General features: G+C 42.2%; 1 protein-coding gene across 4 annotated transcripts; it reads right to left on the bottom strand.

Annotated features, from left to right (window-relative positions):
- Window positions 1-2,105: 2,105 nt before the first annotated feature.
- Window positions 2,106-22,876, bottom strand: DET1 (DET1 partner of COP1 E3 ubiquitin ligase). Of its 4 annotated transcripts, none has more exons than XM_068537648.1 (5): window positions 22,838-22,876; window positions 15,542-16,634; window positions 12,593-12,780; window positions 5,771-5,962; window positions 2,106-2,754 (listed from the first exon to the last, which is right to left on the bottom strand). In XM_068537648.1, the coding sequence occupies exons 2-5, from the start codon at window positions 16,622-16,624 to the stop codon at window positions 2,565-2,567; spliced, it is 1,653 nt and encodes a 550-aa protein (XP_068393749.1). In that variant the 5' UTR covers window positions 16,625-16,634; window positions 22,838-22,876; the 3' UTR covers window positions 2,106-2,564. The 4 variants fall into 4 exon arrangements, with proteins under 4 accessions (XP_068393749.1, XP_068393758.1, XP_068393755.1 ...); XM_068537657.1 differs by having other exon boundaries at window positions 22,744-22,865; XM_068537654.1 differs by lacking the exon at window positions 22,838-22,876 and adding an exon at window positions 22,744-22,828 and having other exon boundaries at window positions 5,771-5,833.
- Between the last annotated feature and the right edge of the window lie 446 nt (window positions 22,877-23,322).

Below are 23,322 nucleotides of genomic sequence, written 5' to 3' on the forward strand. Positions count from 1 at the left end.
ATGGGGCCAAAGCAGGAGTTTTTAAAGAAGAAAGATCCTCGAACATATCTTTATGTTAATGGGAATGACCTAACAAGAGAAAGATGGAGGAGACAGAAAATAATTGCAAGAGCAAAGACCTTGAGAAGTCAAAAGGAGATAGGATTCAGTGAACAGGTGGAGGGGTTGGCCCTTTATAGTAGCAGGCCTATTTCATTCAGGAGGAAAGGCAGAGAATGGGCATAGAGGCAAGTCACATGGTTGACATGGTAAAGGAAAGATAAGGAATCCCCACCTGATCGTTTCTATTTCTGCCATGAAGTAGGTGGCAAGGTGATCAGTGAGAAATCAAAGGAGGGGCTTTAAAGAGAAATGAAGACGTGAAACGAAGAAATGAGAACAGCAATTTCAGGGAGTGGGAAATTAGACAAGAAAAGTATATGAGGGTTGCTCAGCAGTTAGAGGTGATGAAAAGATCTAAGATATGACCAAGGGAATGCATGACTAAGGTGGAGGGAAGTGTAAATTAAGCCTCAGAAAGGCTAGGAAATTGGCCACTGGTCACACAACTAATGAGCAGAAGAGCCAGGATTCACAGTGAGGCCTGAGTAACTCCACACCCTGTGCTCTTTCTGCTCTGCCAAGTCTTCAGGTACAATCACGCAACCTGGTACAAAGAAAAAGCTACAGGTAAAGGGCTTCTACCAAGAAAGGTTCATTCAGCTCCACAAACATGTGACAGCTTTGGGACCCTGATTTCCTCATGACCTACACAGAATCTGGGAGAATGCTTCAGTATTTCATCCATCCAGATGGCCAGTGATAGTGTTCAAGCTCTCCCTTTGGATTACCACTGACTTGTCTGGCCTATCTCTACTCCCTCCAAGCAACCTTCCAGACCGCTGAAAATTATCTTTGTGAAATTCATACTACGCCTTCCACTGCGTTAACACCCTAGCACCGTGCACAAGGCTTCTCTTCGTGACTCAGTCCTATTCCCCTGGGCACCCCACACATCTTGTGCTGTAGCCATTAGATTATTCACCATTTCACAACCGCGACAGCCCTACTGATGCTTCCATGCCATTGCACATGCTGGATCTCTCCTTGAAATGTCCTCTGCCCTGGTTCACATGACAGATTCCCATTTACCCAGTTTCAGTGTCCCTTCCCCAGTATAGCCTTCCTTCTCTGCCTCTCCTTCAGCCCCCTCCACTGTTCCCAGATACACTATTGGGGCTTTCACCATTTTGCATTATAATTCTATTTGCCTATTTCTCTCCTCACCCTCAACATCTTGGCACAGCATCTACCTGACACACAGTACGTGCTCAAATCTTATGTTGAATGCTGAATGAGAATTAATTTAGCTGTTCGAAGTTGAAGATGATGAAATAAGCTGAACTGTTTTTGGTGGGGCTCAGCATCTCATATCACGTTTATTATGTTCCCAAGGGAAGTCAGTACCTAGACGGTAGAGGGATATAGGATCCAGCTGTCTGCATCCACGGCTCCTTCCCCAGCCTGCTCTGAAACCCAACATTTCAAAGCTACCTTCAAAGTCAGAGGCTACTAAACAAGCTTACTACATAAGTGGTGGGCACAGTATGAATATGAAACATAAACATCCTGACAAGCCCTGTGGAGGAGGCTAGCTGAGAAAGTGACAGAAGGATGCTGGCTGGTGGCTGGCAGGTGTTTGTAGGAGGGCAGTGATGGCTCAGCCATCCAGGAACAACCCGTCTGATCTCTTTAGGGACACCTGGAGCTTGCCAGCTCCCACTACCCAAATTACAGTAAGTGCTGCACAGTGTTTGTTTCTGCTGTGGCAGTGAGAACCGCTCATTCTTCCACCTGCACACGCAGATGGTGCAGATGGGAGCGTGCTTCCACACGAGGATGTGCAATTATGCCCAGTTCCTCCAGCTGTAACAATTACCAGAACACCCGAGGGAAGGAAACAATCCCGGCAGATAGCTGTCTTCCATGCTGGCACACACCACTTAGTCCTCCCAAGAGCAGCTGCTGGATCTATGGCCTCTAGTCCCTTTCACAGTCCTTCCTGGAACCCATGTATTTGAAAAACATTTGGTGAGATCAGAACATAAGGCAGTCATTAAACAGGATATATTTAAGTAAGAAAATACCAAGGCTTTATTTTTTTTTTCTTATAAAGACAGCCCTGCTGTTGGCTAAGTGGAAAGATGTACACAATTCCCATGAGTAAACAAGATTTACCTGCTTCAGGCTGCATACCATAATGCCAAAGAAGTGACATGAAGGAGGCAGAGGTGTAATGCTCTCATCTTCATAGCAATAAAATGCAAAATAAAACAAAACTTAAATGGACTTAATTAATGCTGGGCATTCCCACAGGGAAAAGGCAAGAGGACTTTAAGTCGATCGGTAGTTGTACTGTGTACGACAAAAAAATTCCGTCAGGCTGAGCCACCTGGCTCTCCCCATCTGAGGTATACAGTCTGGAACCGACAAGGCTGAGAATCAGGAGCTTCCGCTTTACAGTCCACTGAGATATGAAGGGGGCAGAGTCTTGGAAGACCAGATGACCCGCTCTGGTGAGGCACCTACGTGCAGCAGTGTCGCATATGGAAGTTGACAACATACTCAGCGTTAGTCCTCTGCACAGAGATAGCAAAAGGCTCGAAAGGGTGGAAGGTGAAGGCAACAAGGCGTCGCACCGTGTGGTTGATGGGGCGGCCCAGTAAGCCTGCCTGAATCTCAAACTTGAGCAGACCAGAGTCCCGGGCATAGAACCTAAACAGAACAAGAGAGAAGGAGAGGATGGGACAGATACTGACCACCGTCTTGAAACCTGAACAGCAGGAAAATGTGCCAACTTGTTATTTAACCTCACTGATGACATCTCCTCTAACAGCAGCCCCAGGTTATTGGAACTGCAAAATCACCTTTGTCTGATCAGCTCATTTTACGGGCAGGGTGATTATGAACTTCCCTGTGCTGTCCTGAGTCACTGGGTCATTTCTCTTTCCCAAGATGACCCTTAGTTACAGCCTTAACTACAGCCTCCCCTTTTCCAGTAGCTACCTGCCCAAGATTGCCTAGGCCAGGACTGGAAATGAAATGTGAGCCACGTACATAATTTTAAATTTTCAGGTAGCCACATTAAACAAAGTAAAAGGTGAAAGGTGAAATTAATTTTAATAATATTTTATTTAACCCAATATTGGTATCTAAAATATCATCATTTTAACCTATAATCAATATAAAAGATACTAAAAAGATTTTTTTTTTGTACTAAGCCTTTGAAATCTGATGTGTGTTGACACTTGAGCACATCTCAACTTGGACTAGTCACATGTTAGTGATGTCAGTGCTCAACAGCTACATGAGGCTAGTAGCTACTATAGAACAGTACAGATCTAGGCCTATATTTGAGTTTTTCACTTTTAAGAATAAATTCCTTTAGAAGGTTCTTCTTTTTCACACACAAATACAAAATACTAAGTAGTTTTTACTTTTTCATCTAACACAGTAAGACTAAAGATGCTTCCATCCATCCCAGTACTTAAATGCCTTTTTCCCACATGCAAAATAAGTACCCTGTGAACTTGGGAACTAGAGATGATCAGCAGGGCTGGGGCTGAATTGGGGGAAGTTCTAGAAAATAAAGAGCTCTGAAATAAAGAGCTCTATAATTTCCCTTTTGGGAAGCAAATATATACTAGACGTAAAGATATTCATACCCCTTGACTCAACAATCCCATTTCTAAGAACTTATATCCTCAGAATTTAATTTAAATGCAGTAAATAGTGACCTGAATAAAGATGCCTACTACGGCATTAGCTCTAATGTAAAAATGCAGAGAGAATAATGCTCACTAATAGGCGAATAGTTAAATCAATTACGCTACACCTACTTGATGGAATAATATGCCACCATTAGGACTGTAACCGTGAGGACTATGTAACAACATGGAAAGATGTTTATTAAATAAAAGCCGGCTACAAAGTATTATGCCAACCATGACTACAACTGTGTAAACGTAAACATGCATACTGGCAAAGACTAGAATGGAATATACAGTAAGTGTTAGAGTAATGGCATTACCTCTTCAAATGACTTTTATATCCTTACATTTCTCATTTTAAATTAAAAATAAAGAACTACAAGAAAAATCTTTTAAGTCAGGGTCAATGGTATTTCCAGATTTGTTTAATCTTTTCAAATCAGAAAGGCAGGGAAGTAAAAAAGGAGAGTAATGTATCTCGTGCTTCGTGACAATATCAAATGAGGCCAATTATCTGCTTTTATGTGTGAAAAACATATTCACCTTACCCACATAGTCCCCAGCACACAAAGGGCTTATAATTTAAAGTGAGCTGTTTGAGCTCCTAAATCTAACTACCAGTTTACAGGAAATATGGGGGAATGAGAAAGACAGTAAATACGCCAGGGATGCAATGAGCAAAATCTAGAATGTGGTGAATACTACCAGATGAACAATCTGGTTTCTTCAACAATTTCACTGCAAAGAAAGTAAGAGGGAAGCAGAGCTCATAGAATAAAAAAGACTTAAGAGGATAGCAACCAAATACAACATACACACCTTGTTTAGATACTGATTGGAACAAGTTGTAAAAAGACTATGCACAAGACAATAGGGAAATGTGAAAACTCACCAGATATCGGTGATCTTAATATATTTTTGTTAATTTTCATAAGATGGAATAATGGTATTAAGGTTGTATGTTTTTAAGCCCTTACCTTTTAGAAATTCATACTGAAATATTTACAAGTGAAATGCTATGACACCTGGGAGGTGATGGTCCAGGGTGGCAGCTGGGAGGGGAGGAGTGGTGGTGGAAAGAGATGAAACGACACTGACCATGAGGTGATAACTGTTGAAGCAGGGTGATGGGTACAGGGAGGTTCATTATATTCCTCTATTTTAATATGTTTAAAAATTTCCATAATAAAAAAAAATTTTTAACTGGCTTTTGGAACCTGATTGCAATTTCTCAAAGGAAGTATTACAAATGGTGATTAAGTGTTCAGAGTATGTTACACAAGCCTATTTAATACACAATGAAGCTGGATTACGAAATACTATCTACCACTATTTCTATGCGAAAAAGACCTTCCACAATCCAGCTCAGGGCTCCAGGAACACACCTCCCTTGAAATAACTCCACTAATGGCAGTGGCGCCAGTTCCTCTCCCTAGTATCTATTACAGCACACAGAACCACCCAAGCTCCCGGCACAGACAAGCGGGTCTGTGAATTGGACATCCGTGAGGAAGGCATTGCTTACAGGAGGTTAGTTTCAAGGTTCTAGCAATAATACAGTAATCTGCATTCCAAAATTCTTCCAAGTGAGGAAGCATGCGTTTCTCCAAAACCTGCCTGTTCCCCAAACCGTCTCTGCTATCGTTTCTATTAGGTAACATGAGAGGATAAAATAATTTGAGCTGGCTAAAATTTAAGTCTCAATTATAAACACTATTAAGAAATGGTATTAGATTATTAAATTGCAAAGTATGGTTTCCTTCCCTGGATACCCTGAAAAGGGAACAACACTTATCTGAACTGGATGTTTTGATGAGAAGCAAAGAGCAGAACTAATTAATTTATGAGATTAGTGCCTGAATGATCAAAGTACCCACCACATTATAGAAATAGCCTACCCTCTGAATTCAACCCATGAGTACAAGTGGACAGAGTCACAGTGAAATGATGTTTAAGAAGAAGAGAAAGAGAAAGCAGGCCACCTCCTCAGGCAGTGTGCAGCTGAAGCAGGGATGGTGTACCTGATAGGGTGATCTCCACAAGTCTTGGGCCGCTCCATGACTGACACCCACTTGTCGTCGTAGCTGAAGAGAGACAAATCAAGGTAAGGGCTACCACTGTAAGACTGGGCGCTGATGGGGAGCTGACCCAGCAGCCGGCGTACTGCCTCCGTGTGCCCTCCATACTTGGCGTTTACAATAGTGTCTTTAAACCTAAAATAAAGCACCAGTGAGGAAGGCTGTGTTAGCGGCACACAAACTGCACTGGGTTTTAAATTGACAAACATATATCTAAGAACAACTCATTCTGAAAACAAAATCTAGATATTGAATTCTGACACATCACAAATCTGCCTAGCTACAAATATCCTCAAAAAGCAAAAAACAGAATGAGAAATTGGGAACATTAATTTACTTTAGAAAAGTTAGCAAATATTCTACAAAAGTTAAAAACAGTTTGACTAATCTATGACAACTATTTCTACTCAAACTTATTTCCCCCAAATAGCAGCCTTAGAGTGCATTAAAGAGGAGTTACACAGAGCAGAGAGTCCTGAACAGACACAGCCTCTGACTCTTCTTGGGATCAGTTATAAGCCAACTTACATCAAACCTTTTGATAAATTACTCATTCTTTGTTTAAATAAAGTTTGAGAGCTAGCTACCTATACTTCTGCCGAAACACCAGTATCTAGAAGAACAGTAACATGGATACAGAATCACCTATCTGACTTACCATTAATAATAACAATAGAGCAGTTATTTCTCACAATTATAATGAATACTAAATTTAATACCCTTTGACCAAGTATTTCTATTCTTCTGGAAATTTGCCCTAAGGAAGAAAAATCCCTGTGCATGTTCAATATAGCACTGTTTATGACAATGAAAAATTGAGAGAAAAATTTAAAACCTAATAGAAAACCATAATTTTCAAAGATTATATTGTAAAAGAGGAAATGTTTATCATAATGGTAAGTTGAAGAAGTAGGCTACAATCTGTATATATAGTATGATCAAAAACACACACACACAAATTTATGCCTTAAAAAAACAACTGGTGAAAAAAAAAAAAAAAAAACAACTGGTGGAAATACATCAAAATGGTAATACTTGTGTTTGCGTAATGACATTTTAGATTATTTTTTAACCTTCTTTTTCACTTTCCTATAGTTCCTTAGAAAATATGTCACCTGTTTATCAGCTTGACTTTTTTTTAATTTTCTATATTGAAGCATATCATATAGTTTAACAAACAAGGGAAAAATAATTTTTTTAGTCCAGGGGAGAAAATACGATATAACATCTCATCCCTGAAAACTAATGGAATAAAAAACTTGAATGTTCAGGACTTCCCTGGTGGCGCAGTGGTTAAGAATCCACCTGCCAATTCAGGGGACACGGGTTTGAGCCCTGGTCCGGGAAGATCCCGCATGCCGCAGAGCAACTAAGCCCACGTGCCACAACTACTGAGCCTGCACTCTAGAGCCACGAGCCACAACTACTGAACCCACATGCCACAACTACTGAAGCCCGCGTGCCTAAAGCCCGTGCTCCGCAACAAGAGAAGCCACTGCAATGAGAAGCCCATGCACTGCAACGAAGAGTAGCCCCTGTTCGCCGCAACTAGAGAAAGCCCACGTGCAGCAATGAAGACCCAACGCAGCAATAGATAAATAAATAAACAAACAAACAAACTTGAATGTTCGTAACTTTGATGAGACCAGAAAGACTGATTAGATGGGTTTTGATTTTTGTTTTCACTGCTAATCTGCAGTGCTGGATGGACATTAACACTTCTCAGTTCCCCCAGAAGAAAGCCTAGTGTCAACACTGCTCTTCCATTATTTCTCTTGACAGTAATTTTCACAGCCTCAGTGTAAATCATAAAATTAAGCCCTGGGCCACAAAGAACTTATTTCTTTCCCTTTCATTTGAGCTGATATCAAAGATCCTGGGCTCTTTGGTTTTCAGCCCTTTGTCAGTGAAGATCTAGTACTCCAACCCTGCCTGACTCACTGGCTTCAAAAGGTGGCTTTGAATGATGGGGCTGGCCCACAGCTTCATGATGACCATAAATCAAAGCCTCCGTGACAATCCACGGGCTGAAGCAGCTCTTATTCCCCGGCAGTGCCCATCACCTTTACTCTCCAGGCTCCCCAATGACTAAAAGATGAAGCAGTCATCCCTCTGATGTCTTCACCTGATTAACTCCTAGCTCACTGTCACTCTGTCCAACTACGCCTCTCTTAATTCACGATTTCAAAATTCTCAGAGATGATCCTTCCAACACCACGGCTTCCTAGTTCCTGGACTTCCTTTCTGCCTCAGCCACTCGTTCCAATGGTCATATCCTCAATCTCACTATAACCAATGACTGCACCCCCCTGTAATAGGGTGCAGCACCACAGACTCCAACTATCTTCTCTCCTACTTTTCCAGCTAACTCTCTCTACTCATCCCAGCTTCAACAGCCTTCAGCCCCAATGGGACCTAAATTCCATTGATTCTACCAACTTTTTGCCATCCTATTTCTTCATCATGACCTCTTTTACTTCCTTAGCCAGCTTAAATTTCACAATCATTAAAATCACAAAATTTATATCCATGAACTCACGTGGGCCCTTAATGCTGCAGGACACTCATGCTGCATTCCCACAGTCCAGCGAGTCTCCTACTCTCTTAGACGACTATTTCATCCCCCTCCTCCATGTTCATCCTCACGTAATGGCACTGCCTTCTTTGTAACTGACAAATAGAAGAAACGAGAATAAAACTTTTTAAAGCTCCCATCAGCACATCTGTACCTATTTAACCGTATGTGCTGCCCTAGAAGGCTAATCTATCCACCTGGGCACTAGGTTCTATCCTCTGACCTCATATACTTAACCAATTCTGCCCCCACCCCAACTTTTCCTAACCCATCAGTTTCCTCCTATGTACAGATCAGTCCCATTTGCAAACAAACATGCCATTTCCCCCTCCCATTTAAAAAATAATATCAATAAAAGAAAGTTAACACCACTTGCCCCTCCAGCTAACGCACCATTTTTCAGCTCTCCTTTACAGTAAAACTCCTCAAAACACTTTTTCCTACGGTCTCTTCTCCTCCCATTCTTTCTTAAACCCACCCCAAAGAGGCTTTCATGCCCACCATCTCACTGAAACGACTTTCATCAAGGTCTCCAGTGATCTCCACGTTGATGACTCTAATCGCTGATTATCAGTCCTTACTGTATTTGACCTGTCAGGAGGATGTGACACTCCTTCCTTGGAGAAACTACCAGACCTCTCCACTTACAGAACTTCTGATCTTCCCCCATAAACCTGCTCCACCCAAAAGCTTCACCATCAGAGTTTAACGGTAACACTCTCTTAGCAAGTTGACTGAGCCAAAAATGTTAGAATCATCTTTGACTTTGCTCTTTCACAGCCCATATCCCACCCTCTGCTAATCTTTTGGGCTCTATCTTCAAAATACACTGACAATACAATTACTTACCACCCCCAACGTTATCACCCTGATCCAAGCCACCATTATTCAACCAACAAATTATTACTGATAGCCTAGAATGGGCAAGGCACTCTTCTAGGTGCTTAGGATACTATAAATGAACACAAAAGAACTTAAATCCTAGCGTCAGGAAACAAAAGGTAGCAATTTTATTTATTGGATCATTGCAATGGTCTACTAACTTCTACCCTATCCCCCTATGGTCTATTCTTAAAACAGCACCCAGAGTGATCCTGTTAAAACACATGTGAGACCACATCACTCCTCTGCTCAAACACTACAAAATCTCATCTACAGTTAAAGTCAAAGCCTTAGAATGACCTTATGTGTCTGGTCCTGTCTCAGACAACATCTCTAACTACTCTGCCTCTTGCTTACTCCAGCCCGGTCACCCTGACCTCCCTGGTGTTCCTCAAATGCATGAGATAAACCTCTGGACCTTTAGATTTAATATTCCCTTTGCTTGATATATTCTTCCCCCTGCTATCCACATGGCTTGCTCCCTGACCTCCTTCAAAAGCTTTACTCAAATATCACCTTCTCGGTGAGGCTATGTTAACAACCCCACTAGAACAGAACTGACAATCTCTTCCTAATACCCTCAAACCCAACAGATATTCTAATAATTTTAACGTTTTATTGGATACATCCCTCTTGGAAACCTCCCTGCTCCTGCTTCCACCTAGTCCAACTGGTGGCCTGTCATCCTGGAACTTCCCTTTACCATCATCCTCAGAATTCTCTGTGCTTCTCTCCACTGTTAGACTCTATTCCCTGTACCATTCTTTCGTGGTTTACTGGGAAAAATACATATTCCAGAGGCTTCCAGAAAAGGAACATGCAAGGTAATTTTTTGAGACCTTACGTGTCTGAAAATATCTTTGTTACATCCTATTATTTGGATGTAGAATTGTAGTTTGGAAATCATTTTTTTCACAGAATTCTGAGGATATATAATTGTATTGGCTTCAAGCTTTCAGTATTAAGACTGATACCATTAATGACTTAATTTTTTATATATAAAATGTATGTGTTCTTTCTGAAAGTTTTTACAATTTTCTCTTTATCCCCAGTGTTCTAAAATTTCATGATGATATGCCTCAGTATGGATTTTTTATTTATTGACTGTACTGGGTACTTGATGGAGCCGTGATGTGCTAATAAGTTTAATAATTATTTCTCTGAAGGGAAAAAAGCCATGATTTGCAGCGGCTGCCGATTTCTGTGGTGTAAATCCTCCTGCTGTGGTCAATTTCAAGGTACCAAAGTGACATCACTGAATGCAGAGTTGTCAAGAGATGAGCAGTAGCACATCACTATATAATATTTTTACCAGATAAAATAGATACAAATAACCTCAAGAGTACGACAGTAAAATAATTATGAATTAATAATTAGAAAATAATTAATTTTTAATAATGGCTGTGATTAACAGCTTGCAGAAACTCCTGAAAGTTTAACAGTTGGCTTTCACAAGCCAGAATGAGCCAGCTCCAGCACACCACTGGATGGTCCTTGCCAATCTCGGGAGAGAGAGAGAGAGAGAGAGAGAGAGAAAGAGAGACAGTGTGTGTGTGTATGTGTGTGTATTCGCACGTCTTGCGGGATCTCAGTTCTCCAACTAGGGATTGAACCTGGGCCACGGCAGTGAAAGCCCAGAATCCTAACCACTAGGCCACCAGGGAACGCCCATGGAAATGTATATTTTTCAGTACTAGAAAACTGTTTAGGGTCTTCCCTGGTGGCGCAGTGGTTAAGAATCTGCCTGCCAATGCAGGGGACATGGGTTCAATCCCTGGTCCGGGAAGATCCCACATGCCGCGAACCAACTAAGCCCGTGCGCCACAGCTACTGAGCCTGCGCTCTAGAGCCTGCAAGCCACAATTACTGAGCCCGCCCGACTGGAGCCTGTGCTCTGCAACGAGAAGCCACCGCAACGAGAAGCCCTCGCACCACAATGAAGAGTAGCCCCCGCTCGCCGCAACTAGAGAAAGCCCACGCACAGCAGAGAAGACCCAACACAGCCAAAAATTAAAATATATAGATTTTTTTAAAAAAAGGAAAAAGAAAACTGTTTACATTATTTCTTCCCCTTCATTTTTCTACTGCTCCTTCTGAAATTAGCCAGATATTGGACTTCCTGGGAAAATCCTCTATATTTTTTTTAATCACTTCTCTCCAATTTTCCTACTCTTATCTTTTTATTCTACTTTCTTGGAGAGTTCCTAAACTATATCTAACAAAGTTCAAATTTCTAAAGCATCTCACTTAGCATTACTGTTCTAGGAATGTTCCTGTTTTTATAGTTTAAATTATTTCAGTGAATACCATGTTGTTTCTTTATTTTTTATACTGTTTGTTTTATTTGGTCTCTATCTTTTAAGATAAAGGCTTTGTTTAAGTGACTCATGATCCCTGATGTCCATTTTTTTCTTAAACATTTATTCTAACCTATAATAGAATCCATTTTGTTCTTGTAGCTTTATACCTCTTCTTTTTTTTTAAGATTTATTTATTATTTATTTATTTATTTTATTTATTTTTGGCTGCGTCGGGTCTTAGCTGCAGCATGTGGGATCTTTGTTGAGGCATGCGGGATCTTTAGTTGCAGTGCGCAGGCTTCTCTCTAGTTGTGGCATGCGGGTTTTCTCTTCTCTAGTTGTGCAGCGCAGGCTCCAGGGCACATAGGCTCTGTACTTGTGACGCATGGGTTCCAGAGCACATGGGCTCTGTAGTTTTGTGGCACGCGGGCTCTAGTTGAGGCGTGTGAGCTCAGTAGTTGTGGCACATGGGCTTAGCTGCCCTGTGGCATGTGGGATCTTAGTTCTCCGACCAGGGATCGACCCTGCATCCCCTGCATTGCAAGGCGGATTCTTTACCACTGGACCACCGGGGAAGTCCCTCTTCTTCCTTTACTGTCATTTTAGCGGGGTTTTGGGATGGAACAGAGATAAATGCACGTGTTCAACACACGTTTAACCAAAGTTATAAAAATTATGTCCTTAGTCATTCATTCAAAAAATATTTAAGTGCTTGACAGTGCACCACTGAAGATATAGCAATGAACTAAACAAAGACACAGTTTCTATCTTTCTGCAGCTAACATACAGTCTAGGAGGAATCATGGACAACACACAAGTAATTCCTCAGGTGCTAAGAAAGAGAAAAGAGAAGTTTAGGATGACACAATGAGTTACGACAGGCAGACTGACCCAAGGTTGGGTGGGCAGAAAGAATATGAGGTTTCCTGAAGTAAATGACTGTTGGCTTCACACCAACAAATTTTCTGAAGAAAAATTAAGCTTGTTAAGCCTAGTGGAACAGCTTACCGGCGCTGGATCTGCCTTGCAAAATTGTTGCTGGAAGCTGAGCAGGGAAACTGGACTTCACTATGCAGGGTAGCGTTACGGAAGAGATCACAGAAGTTCTCAAACAGCTCCAAAAGCTCATCTGATGTATTCTCAAACACAGCGATCACCTCTGTTGTCACCATATTGTACACCACAAAGAAAGATGCCTGCGGAAGAACAGACAGACCTAAGGAATAGCTGAGTATAATGCCTTGCCTAGCAAATATCATTTTGGTTGAAAAATCAAGCTGCCCAAGTAAAACAGGCAAACACCTCGACTCCGGCACTATGGCGGAAACATGGTGCCAAGAGGTCCTGGAAAAGGAGGAAGCCTCAGTGGACTTGATCAATCAAGGGCCTCAGTGTTGCCTGATTTCCCACTGTACCTGTGCTGCTGGAATTACTGTTGTTCAGCATATATGTATAAAAAGGCTTTCAATCTTTCATTTTAAGCTGTGTGCCTTCCAAGTGTTTATTCCCTACTTACTCCCCAACCCACTTTTTTTAAATGCTAGATTTAATTTTCCTTCCTGCTGAGAAAGTGATTTGTAGCCAGGAGCTGCCTGTTGGCAAATTATTTTCTCTTGTATACGTACAGTTGAAAGTTCAATTTAGGGGCATTTCTTTTTCTCTCTTAATATTTCTAACATGCAGAAAGACATCTTAAGTACACTGTGTCCACCTAGGCAAGTTGTAACCAAGCAGGGGACTGCTGCTGAACAAATGAAAAATCAGAGAAGTATTTTCCATTTCTTTCTTCATAAATGTTCTTTCAGCCAAGAGCATTTGTAACATACATTTGAGATTTGTAACAATTAATTTCAGAGGCGGAACCTGAAAACCATTCAAATGCCATAGGTGGCAGAGTTACTGCTTTCTCTGAATGAGCCCCTGGGTGACTGGCCCTCTTCTTTAAACCTCCAGTGTTCTGCTCAGCCTAACAAGGAAGCGCCGGGTACCTCTAGTTTTTATCACAGTGAATGTGGCAGTGTGAGTCAATCTGCAAGCTTCCAACAGGACTCTAGAAGTTTTCAGAACACTAGGATTAGTATTCCGCCTCTTATGATTGAATTTAAATCTCCATTACCAATTTCTGGAGACATCTGGCCCACCTGTTTTAATAGTAATTAGTCCTTCCCAAAGCTTATATTACATGACTTTTGCAGTCACCTGGAAATTAAATTTGGCTGTAAATTAAAGAGGCTGGAGAGTAACCTGAGAATAATACCCATAATATTAGCAAGGCTTTGTGTTTAGGTGCACTTTTTACTCATTAACCTTATTGGAACCTATCAAATTAAACTGGGAAAGGAGGGGGGAGGACAACTAGGGCAGAGAGATTGGGTTTAAAGTTACAAATTCTGTAAGCAAGGCATAGAGCCCTTGTAATGTTTCTGGCTACAACCTACTGTAGCTACCGGATATAAGTAGGTCATGTTTTAGCAAAGGAAAAAAGGATAATCTCAAATGCAGCAGTCACACAACATATTCCCTCCAAAATAAAAAGGTAATTATAGCTCAAACCTAAATACAAGATTGATTCATGTCCTTTCTATAAACCTGGACGCTTTGATCATATTAGGGCTTCACCAGGATCCATCATAATTAGTGAATATAGAATTACACAAACATTTACTAGCCTTCCCACCAGGCCAGACTGGGAAATACAGGACAGGAGGGTACAGAAGTCAAGGGCTTCACGGACAACCTCCCACGACTCATAACATGAACTAGATGTGCTCACCCATGATGGCTCAATGGGTGACTTCATCATTAATAGAGAAGAGAAAGAATTCAGAAAAAAATGATCTCTAACCATTTTACTCACCCCCCCCCCTTATTTTTTAGAATACACAAGGTATGATTCAGAAGAAAAATATCAGAAAACATTTTACCATGGATGGCTGGTAAGGTCTTAGGAGACAATTCCTTATACAGTCTCTGTTACGGGCAGAATCAGCTGCAGGTCAATGAGAGAAACCAGACTCAGCTGACTTCGTGGTTTACTGGTTTGTTCTGTTCTAAATTTCCAGACTAGTATCTAAAGAGACACTCTGGAAACAGGAGAATGGGGGGGACAAACATACAGAAAGGTAGGTCTCTCCCTTGGTCAACACTAAAGTAGGGAGCTTCTCAAAGGGAAATGCCCAAATTACCCTGAATTTCAGCATGGTATTTCAACCCAAAAGTCTTAGAGGTTTCCATGCTCTTAACACCACGTTATTCCTATTTGTGAAATGCCTCTCTCCCCTACCAACATCTTTCACCCAAACTGAAAAACCCTCAGAACCTGCAGTCTTGATGATTCACTTGGTAGATCAAAAATTTTGGCTTCCTTTTGATCTTTTCACTGCTCCACAACCTATGTTCCAGCACATGGGCAAGGTCAGAGTACAGTCGTAAAGCTTAATTCCGTCAAATGAACTTACCTATTACATTCTAAAGAAGATTTGGTGAGGAAGTATACTGACATCATTTAAGTAGGAAAGAAAGACTAGATTTTTAGAAGATTTTCTTTTTTGTATGGTGGGTTCATTCTCATTGCCAGAACTAAGCAGACCAATAAGTAAAATCTTATACAAAATCAAGGCAGTATCCATAGGGAGTCAAACCTTGACCTTGTAGCATCTGGGCTTCCATCTCAAGGGTACTGAAAATGCTCTGCAGAAGAATTAGGGTAATAATCACAGAGTTGACTACCTACATGTCAATGGCTTACGACATAGCTTCCATTTGTCCAAATGAGAAAAGTCATTTTGAGAAATGATTAGAAAAATCGAGCTGTTTTAAGTTTGAGCCCTAAGATAGCAAAAATTCAAGATTACAAAAAATGTGTTATTTCTGAGAGGCTGGCTATAGGCAAAGAGAGAAACCTTCCCATTGTGCCAAGGAGACTGGAGGGGTAAAGGGCAGCAGAGCACCTTATACCTGTGATGGATCTGTGACCCGCAGGGTTACGACATCCTCACTAGTATACTTGATAAACAGATGGTTTTCATCCAGAAGCTGCATTTTCCACATGCGCAGCTGCCGTAGTTGGTCAAAATACTGGAAGAAGCGCCTCTTCGCCATTGCACTACCATCCTGCTCTGCCCGGCGCCAAAGGTACACGAGCAGCCGGTGTTTCAGGGAGTTGATGAAGGGATCCCTGAAAGGATTGGCCATGCCTGTCTGACTGTCCCGCTGCACCTCAGGAAAAACAGCTGACACAGTGAGCAGGTCATCCTCATAGCAGAAGCGGCCAATGGTCCTCACATCAATGAAAGTGCCTTCAGGAGTCACCTGGAAGACATGGATGGTCTGCTGCTGCACTGACAAGATGGCCAGGATGTTCTTATACAAGTACAACCCTTGGTTGTGTGACAGGACCACTTTGTCACACTTGAAGGTACGTGTATCACATAAGCGGCCAGTATGAAGGTCAATGATATGGAGGGAGTAGTCCTCCAGGGGGGACCGGGGGTTGGGGGTCACAGACTCACTGTTCCGATATACCTCATAAAAAGGAGGGTGAGGCTCGTCTGGGAGATAGGCAGCTGAACCCACGATGACACAGCGGCAGTCATCAGTGAAGAGGCTGCACTCCCGGTTCAGGTGCTCGCCATTGGCCGCCACATTGGTAATGTGCAGCAGGACGAAAAAGCGTTCGAAGAGCCGGCCACGGATGTTGACTGACCGCTGGTCATTGCCATTGGACAGGATCTCCCCCTCATAGCCCTGCAGTAGGTCCTCGGCTGCCTGGCAGCCCTGGTACTCATAGATTTCGAGAGATGTCTGGTCTGAAGAGAAAGCAATGAAGTAGCGTCCATCAGGTGAGAATTTACGCAAGAAACAAGGCGGCTTTTCAACATTGACGACCGTGAAGTTGGGGAAGACATTCTGGTGGAACACTCGGACCTGGTGCCAGTGGGTGCCTGCCTTGCCTGAACTGATCCGCCGGCGTTCCAGGCGGTGAATGACATTTTGGTTTTGGATTCTTCGAGGTTTGATGGTGGAAACATGATGATCCATTATCACATCTCTGCATGGAAAAGTAAAGAAGTCAAGAAAATAAAACAAAATTTACCAAAACATAAACACACTTGACCTTTGAACAACGCAAGGGTTAGGCACAACAATCCCCTGCAGCTGAAAATCCAAGTATAACTTATAGTCAGCTCAGTATACATGGTTCCTTCCTATCCATGGTTCCTCCACATCCACGGATTCAACCAACCGGGGATGCCTAGTACTGCAGTATTCACTGATGAAAAACATCCATGTGTAAGTGGACCTGCACAATTCAAATCTATGTTGTTCAAGGGCCAACTGTGTATATACAAGTCAAATAGATTTCCTTCCATATATCCTGGACCTAGGAGCTCCCAAGATGACAGTGATCAGCATTTCTCCTTCCCAAGTTATAGTTAGAAAGTGGTCAGGACATTTTTGAGTCTAGAAACAGGTTTATGGGAAGGACCTATTCTATTCCCTAGGAATACCTTCAAAGCATGCTTAGCTGTTGGGAATGTTCAACAGAACAAACCTTAGAACTACATCAAATTTGTTCAGTGTAAACACCACATTCAATGTACATTCATTTAAAAAATATATTTATTGGGCTGTTAAGATGTCCATACTACCCAAAGCAATCTATAAACTCAATGCAAAATCCCAAAATCCCTATCAAAACCCCAAAATCATTTCTGGCAAAAACAGAAAAATTCATCCTAAACATTACATGTAATCTCAAGGGACTATGAAGAGCCAAAACAATTTTGTAAAAGAACAAAGTTAGAAGACTCAGACTCCCTGATTTCAAAAACTGTTACAAAGCCACAGTAATCAAAAAAGTGTGGTACTGGCATAAGACAGAAAAATATACCCAATGAACAGAATTAAGACCTGAGAAATAAACCCTCACATATATAAACCCGAGATTAGAAGTTCAGAGAACCCCAAACATGATAAACCCAAAGAAATCCATGCCCAGGGACTTCCCTGGTGGCGCAGTGGTTAAGAACCCACCTGCCAAAGCGGGGGCACGGGTTTGATCCCTGGTCCGGGAAGATCCCACATGCCACGGAGCAACTAAGCCCGTGCGCCACAGCTACTGAGCCTGCGCTCTAGAGCCCGCGAGCTACAACTACTGAAGCTGGTGCACCTAGAGCCCGTACTCCGCAACAAGAGAAGCCACCACAATGAGAAGCTCACGCACCGCAATGATGAGTAGCCCCCGCTCGCCGCAACTAGTGAAAGCCCATGCACAGCAATGAAGACCCAACACAGCCAAAAATAAATAATAAATAATTTATTTTTTTAAAAAATAAAGAAATCCATGCCCAGGCATACCATAGTCAAATTGTGAAAAACTAAAACACAAAGTAAAAATCTTGAAAGCAACCACGTAGATAACACATTACCTATAAGGGAACAACAATTCATTTATCTGTGGATGTCTCATGAGAAACTATGGAGACCAAACAGAAGCAAAGCAACATTTTTAAAGTGCTGAAACAGCTGTCTGTTTCATCATTCAAATCTCAGCCAAAATAGCAACTCTTCAGAGTTTTTGCCTGACTACCTTACCTAAAGTCATGACTTTTTCCATCCACATCAACCTACTGTTTTACTTTATTTTCTTCAGCCCTTATCACCTTCTGAAACCATTTGTTTACCTTTTTAGTATCTTTTTCCCCCATACAGGATAGCAGGGGCCTTGACTAATTCCTTGCTGAATCTCCAGCACCTAGGACAGTGCCTGAGGCACAGTAAATGCTAACAAACATGTTAAATGAATGAATGGAACAACATTTGACAAAGGTCTTAAAGGATAAAGAACTCACTAGGTAAAATAAAGGAGGAACATTTCAGAAAGAAGGTAGCTTAAAAAATATACTTAAAAAGAGTGTAGCATGGCACATTTGGGAAACACAATACCAAGTGGTTAGAACACAGGAAACACAGAGTGATAAGAGAAGCCTAGAAAAGTAGATTGGAGCCAGATTGGAAAATTCTTTGTATGCCATGTCATGCAAGTTATTACAGGTTTTAAGCAGAGGAGTGACTCTATCCAATCTATATTTTAGAAATAAAAACATACAGACAATGGGGAATTTGTTTATATTCTGTCTCCTAAAAGACATCTGAAATGCCTTATGTAAATATATATACTACCTAGTCAAGTTAAAAATGTGCATACCTTATGATTGAGCAAATCAAGTTTCTCAAACTGCTAGTCACAACTCACTGATGGAGGCCTGAAATCAATTTAGTGGATATACTAATTGACATTTCAAAATATGGAATAAAACAGAAAATACCAAACTGTATCACATTATTTTCAATACATACGTGAGTTACATGCACTGGGTGAGGATATAAAATATATTTCCTACTGATCTAGACTAGAGCAAAAGACTGCAAACAACTAACCTCAGACCAATCTAGCCTGCCTGCCTATTTTTATAAATAAAGTTTTATTGGAACACAGTCATACACACTCATTTACATCTTGCCTATGGCTGCTTTTGCCCTACAAAGGCCCAGTTCATTTATTAAAACCAAAGACCACACAGCCCACAAGCCTGAAATATTTACTACCTGGTCTTTTGCAGAAAAAGTCTGTCAACCCCTGATCTTGAGCACTGGTTCCCAACTGGGGCAATTTTGTAATATATGAAGATATTTTTGGTTGTCATAACTTGGGAGGGAGGAAGGGGTGCTTTGGGTGTCCATCAAACAGAAGACAGGGATGATGCCAAACATCCTACAGTAAACAGGACAGTCCCTCACAACCAGCCCAAAATGTCAACAGTGCTAAGGTGGAGAAATCCTGATGTAGAGAAATGTCTGCACATACGTAACAGGAGACATACACAAGGATGTCTGTAGCAGGACTGTTAGCAACAGCAAAAACTGACAACACTCCAAATGTCCATCAACAGTAGACTAGATAAATTCATCCAAGCATATTCATGCAGCAGAATCTTTTTTTTTTTTTAATGTTTTTGTTTGTTTGTTTTTTGGCCATGCCACGTGGCTTGCAGGATCTTAGTCCCCGCACCAGCGATAGAACCAAGGGATCAAACCCGGGCCCCAGCAGTGAAAGCGCTGAGTCCTAACCACTGGACTGCCAGGCAATTCCCCAAGCAGTGTAACCTTATGAAGTAATGAATTAATGTACTACAGTTATATGTAACAACACAGATGAATCTCACAGTGTTGAATGAAGAAAGCAAGCTACAGAATACATACAATGTGATTTCCTTTATATAAGCTTCAGACAATTTCTACTTTAAGAATACAAATATATATGGTATACAATTACAAAAAGCAAAGGAATCATAAACATAAAATTCAAAATAGTGGTTACCTCTGAGGAAGTAAGAAATGGGATGGGAGTTAGGGACACATTGGCACTTTTAAGTATGTATTTTTTTCCTTCAATCAGCATTCATTGTACTGTTATTCTTTTAAAATTACATATGTTTTTTAAGTAATATTTGTGCTTACTCAGAATTTTTTTAATTAGAAAATAATCATTGTGAAGGGAAAACAAAGGTAGGTCAATAAAATGAAGCCTGAAGTACACAAAAATGCATACCGTCAGGACCTGCAGAACTGCCAAGCTTCTAATTTGGCTCTGACTTTCTCAGTAGACAAGACAGAGGAAAATACAGTCAGTTACAGAACTTGCACTGCCAAGAAGATAAAAATTTAATAGCTGCTTGGAAGAAGCACAGCAATACCCATCACTGGATTTTAAAAGAAATCTCTCTCATGAGTTTTCTCAAAGGACCTTGGCATGATACAGTGAGCAATATCCTCCACTTCTGAACAATAAACACAATGCTGAGTTTCACACGGCTACTCCTTTTAACAGTGACATAGGTGATGTGCCCATTTTGATACAGTCCAAAAAACATACCAGTAAGGTTTAAGCATTTTAAAATACCAAGTACTGTACAAAACTGCCTCCCTCAATCCCTGCCCAGGACACCTCTGCCACTAGCACCCTGCAAACCTAAGATGCGGGCTGCAATCAGAGAGGGAGACCAGAAGGGGATGAGAGAGGCAGGTAAGGCCCATGAATGGAAGAAGCAGTAGGCATCACACACCATCTAGCAGACTAACCACATATAACTGAGTCAGATAAAGTAAACTAGCTGTTTGACTTAGAGCCATTGATCATTTTAAGCAAAGCAGATGCTTAATTCTAAAAAAAATTTGTATATATTTTGAACAGTCCCATCTTAAATTCTCCAATTTGTCTTTTTAAGGGAAAAGCCACCAGTACTGTGGTGGAGGGAGCAGAGGGGTGGGGTGGGTGGAGGTGAAGGCCTGCTGGCTTCAGCTCCAAATTGGACAGAAAATCCACACTTAATTTCCTAACCCTTGTCTCAGTGTGCTCTCTCTCTCTCTCCATATTTTACATCACACAATTATGGTTTTTAGAGAGATGATGGAATTCTTAGTCTCTTTCAACTTGTTATTCCAATTATAAAATACATGCTCATAAACTCAAACCATATAGAAAAAGTACATCATCAAAGTCCCTTCTAGTCAGAGTGGGAGTTATGAAAAACGTTAGAGTAATTTATATTTTTCCCAGAAGCCCTCGACCCGTTTCCCTAGTCCAGTAAATGGCATGGCCATTCACCTGCTAAAAGGAACCAGAAACCTGAGAGTCTCCCTTGATACCTCTTTCCCTCAGCCCCCATACCTGATCAGTCACCAAACTCTGGAGATTTTACCCCCTAAACAGTCCTCTAATGCTCCACCTTCTTTCTATCATGACCTGCCAGCACCCTTACCCAAAATTTTATAACTTCATGTCTATGTTATTGCAACCGCTTCCTAAGTGGTCTCCCTAAATCCACTCCTATCCACTTCCAATCCACTTACCAGAGCAATCTTTTCAAAATGCTTTTTTGATCACATCCTTTCCCCTACAGATTAAAACAAATATCTTTCCATTGCTCTTAATGATACGGGATCAAAATCCTTACCGTGCCAACCAGATGCCTCAAAGGCTCAGTGCTGCCTCTCCAGCCTCATCTTTTCCCATTTTACTCTAATCATTTCTTCAACAAGTGGCCTACCTCCTGCCTCTGAACCTGGGCACATGCTCTTCATCTCAATCTAAAAAAAGCTCTTCTCCTCACTCTGCCGAGTTAACTCCTATTTCAGGTTATCACCCTAATCATCACTTCCTGAGAGAAGCCTTCCTTAACCTTTCCCACCAGATAAAACACCAATACACCAGCCATACGTCTCCTTCTTAGCACTTACCACGCTTGCAACTTCATCTCTGCATTTTACTTATGTCTGTGGCACTAGATGGTGAACTCCTGACCGGTACACAAACATTATATCCTGTATGCCCATCACAGCATTTGACCCATCGAAAGCCTCCTTTCCTGAACGTTCTTTAGCAACTCAAATATCCACAGGGGCTGTTCACTCTGCCTAGCATGTATTTCCTCTGCCCCTTGGTATACTTCTCAAGCCGCAGCTCGAGTGTCCTCTCCTTCAGGAACTCTGCTCTGACCACCCTTGCCGAAAGAGATCTTTGTTGCTTTACCATTACTTTTTCTGTTCATCTTTTCCATAGTCATTGCCACAATTTGAATCTGTACTTTCAGCGGCATGGTTAGGTGCTTCATGTTCGACTCCCCCGTAAACTGTCCTCTCCAGGCAGGACATAACCATGGCTACTTCAGTCACCTTAGTTTTCAGAGAGCCTAGCACTAGGGCTGCCCCATTGCATGCATTCGTACGTTATCTATGGAACGAAAGAAGAAAGTCTGACTGAACTGGGCCACTAACTCGTGCGGTACTAAGCAAGACCTTCCTCCCTGCTAGGTCTGTTTCCCCGGGCAGGCAGGTGCACGTAACCCTCAATTCCTTCTGACGGTTTCCTAAACGGGAAGGGGATACCTAGGGGCGGGCACACACGCCCAAGGGGGCGCCCCCGGAAAGAAAAGCCCGGGGCGGGGCCTCAATGGGAAGAGAATTCAGAGGGAAGGCGGGGGCCGCAGGGCATCGGCGTCATGCGGGAAAGGGGCAGCCCCATGGCGGTAACTCGAAGAGGCCTCGGCGAGGGCCTGACGGGTTTGGAGGCTGGAACAAGGAAGGGAAGTCCTCACCTGTCCGGTCCGGGCTCAAAGGGCCGGGGCGAGGGACTCCCCGGCCTGCTCGGCGCGCGCCTCCCCCAGCCCCGCCCCCGCCATGCTGTGGGACCTGGTGCCCGCAGCTGCCGGCTCCCGCTTCCGCTAGCTACCAGAAGTGCGGTGCAGCGAGAAGGAAAGTGGAGAGAGCGCGGCACCCGGCCGGCCTGACCTGAGAGACGGTACAGCGCACCCTGCTGCCCGGAGGGGGATCGAAGCCCTAGAGGCCCAGGGGCTGCTAAGGAAAAATTTAACCAGGCGCCGTAACCGCGGCACCTGAGTGATCTCCTATGGCAGTGTCTCTGCACCCGCTGGACACACTTGCAAAAACATGAATAAAAATTAATTTTTCACCTCTTGATTAAATGCACCATTTCATCAGCTGAGAAACTATCCGTTTTCTGTTATCTCCTCCTAGACAGTGAGCTCTTTAAAGACCGAGGCTGTACTGATCTCTGAACGCTGTGCCTAATACATTTACTAGCACACAGTGGACTACAGTAAAAGCTTTTTGCATTAAATTAATCCTATAACTTTTACTTGACTTTTACTTACATT

The sequence above is a fragment of the Eschrichtius robustus genome, chromosome 1 (genome assembly GCF_028021215.1).
Source record: "Eschrichtius robustus isolate mEscRob2 chromosome 1, mEscRob2.pri, whole genome shotgun sequence".
In the NCBI taxonomy this organism is placed as follows: domain Eukaryota; kingdom Metazoa; phylum Chordata; class Mammalia; order Artiodactyla; family Eschrichtiidae; genus Eschrichtius; species Eschrichtius robustus.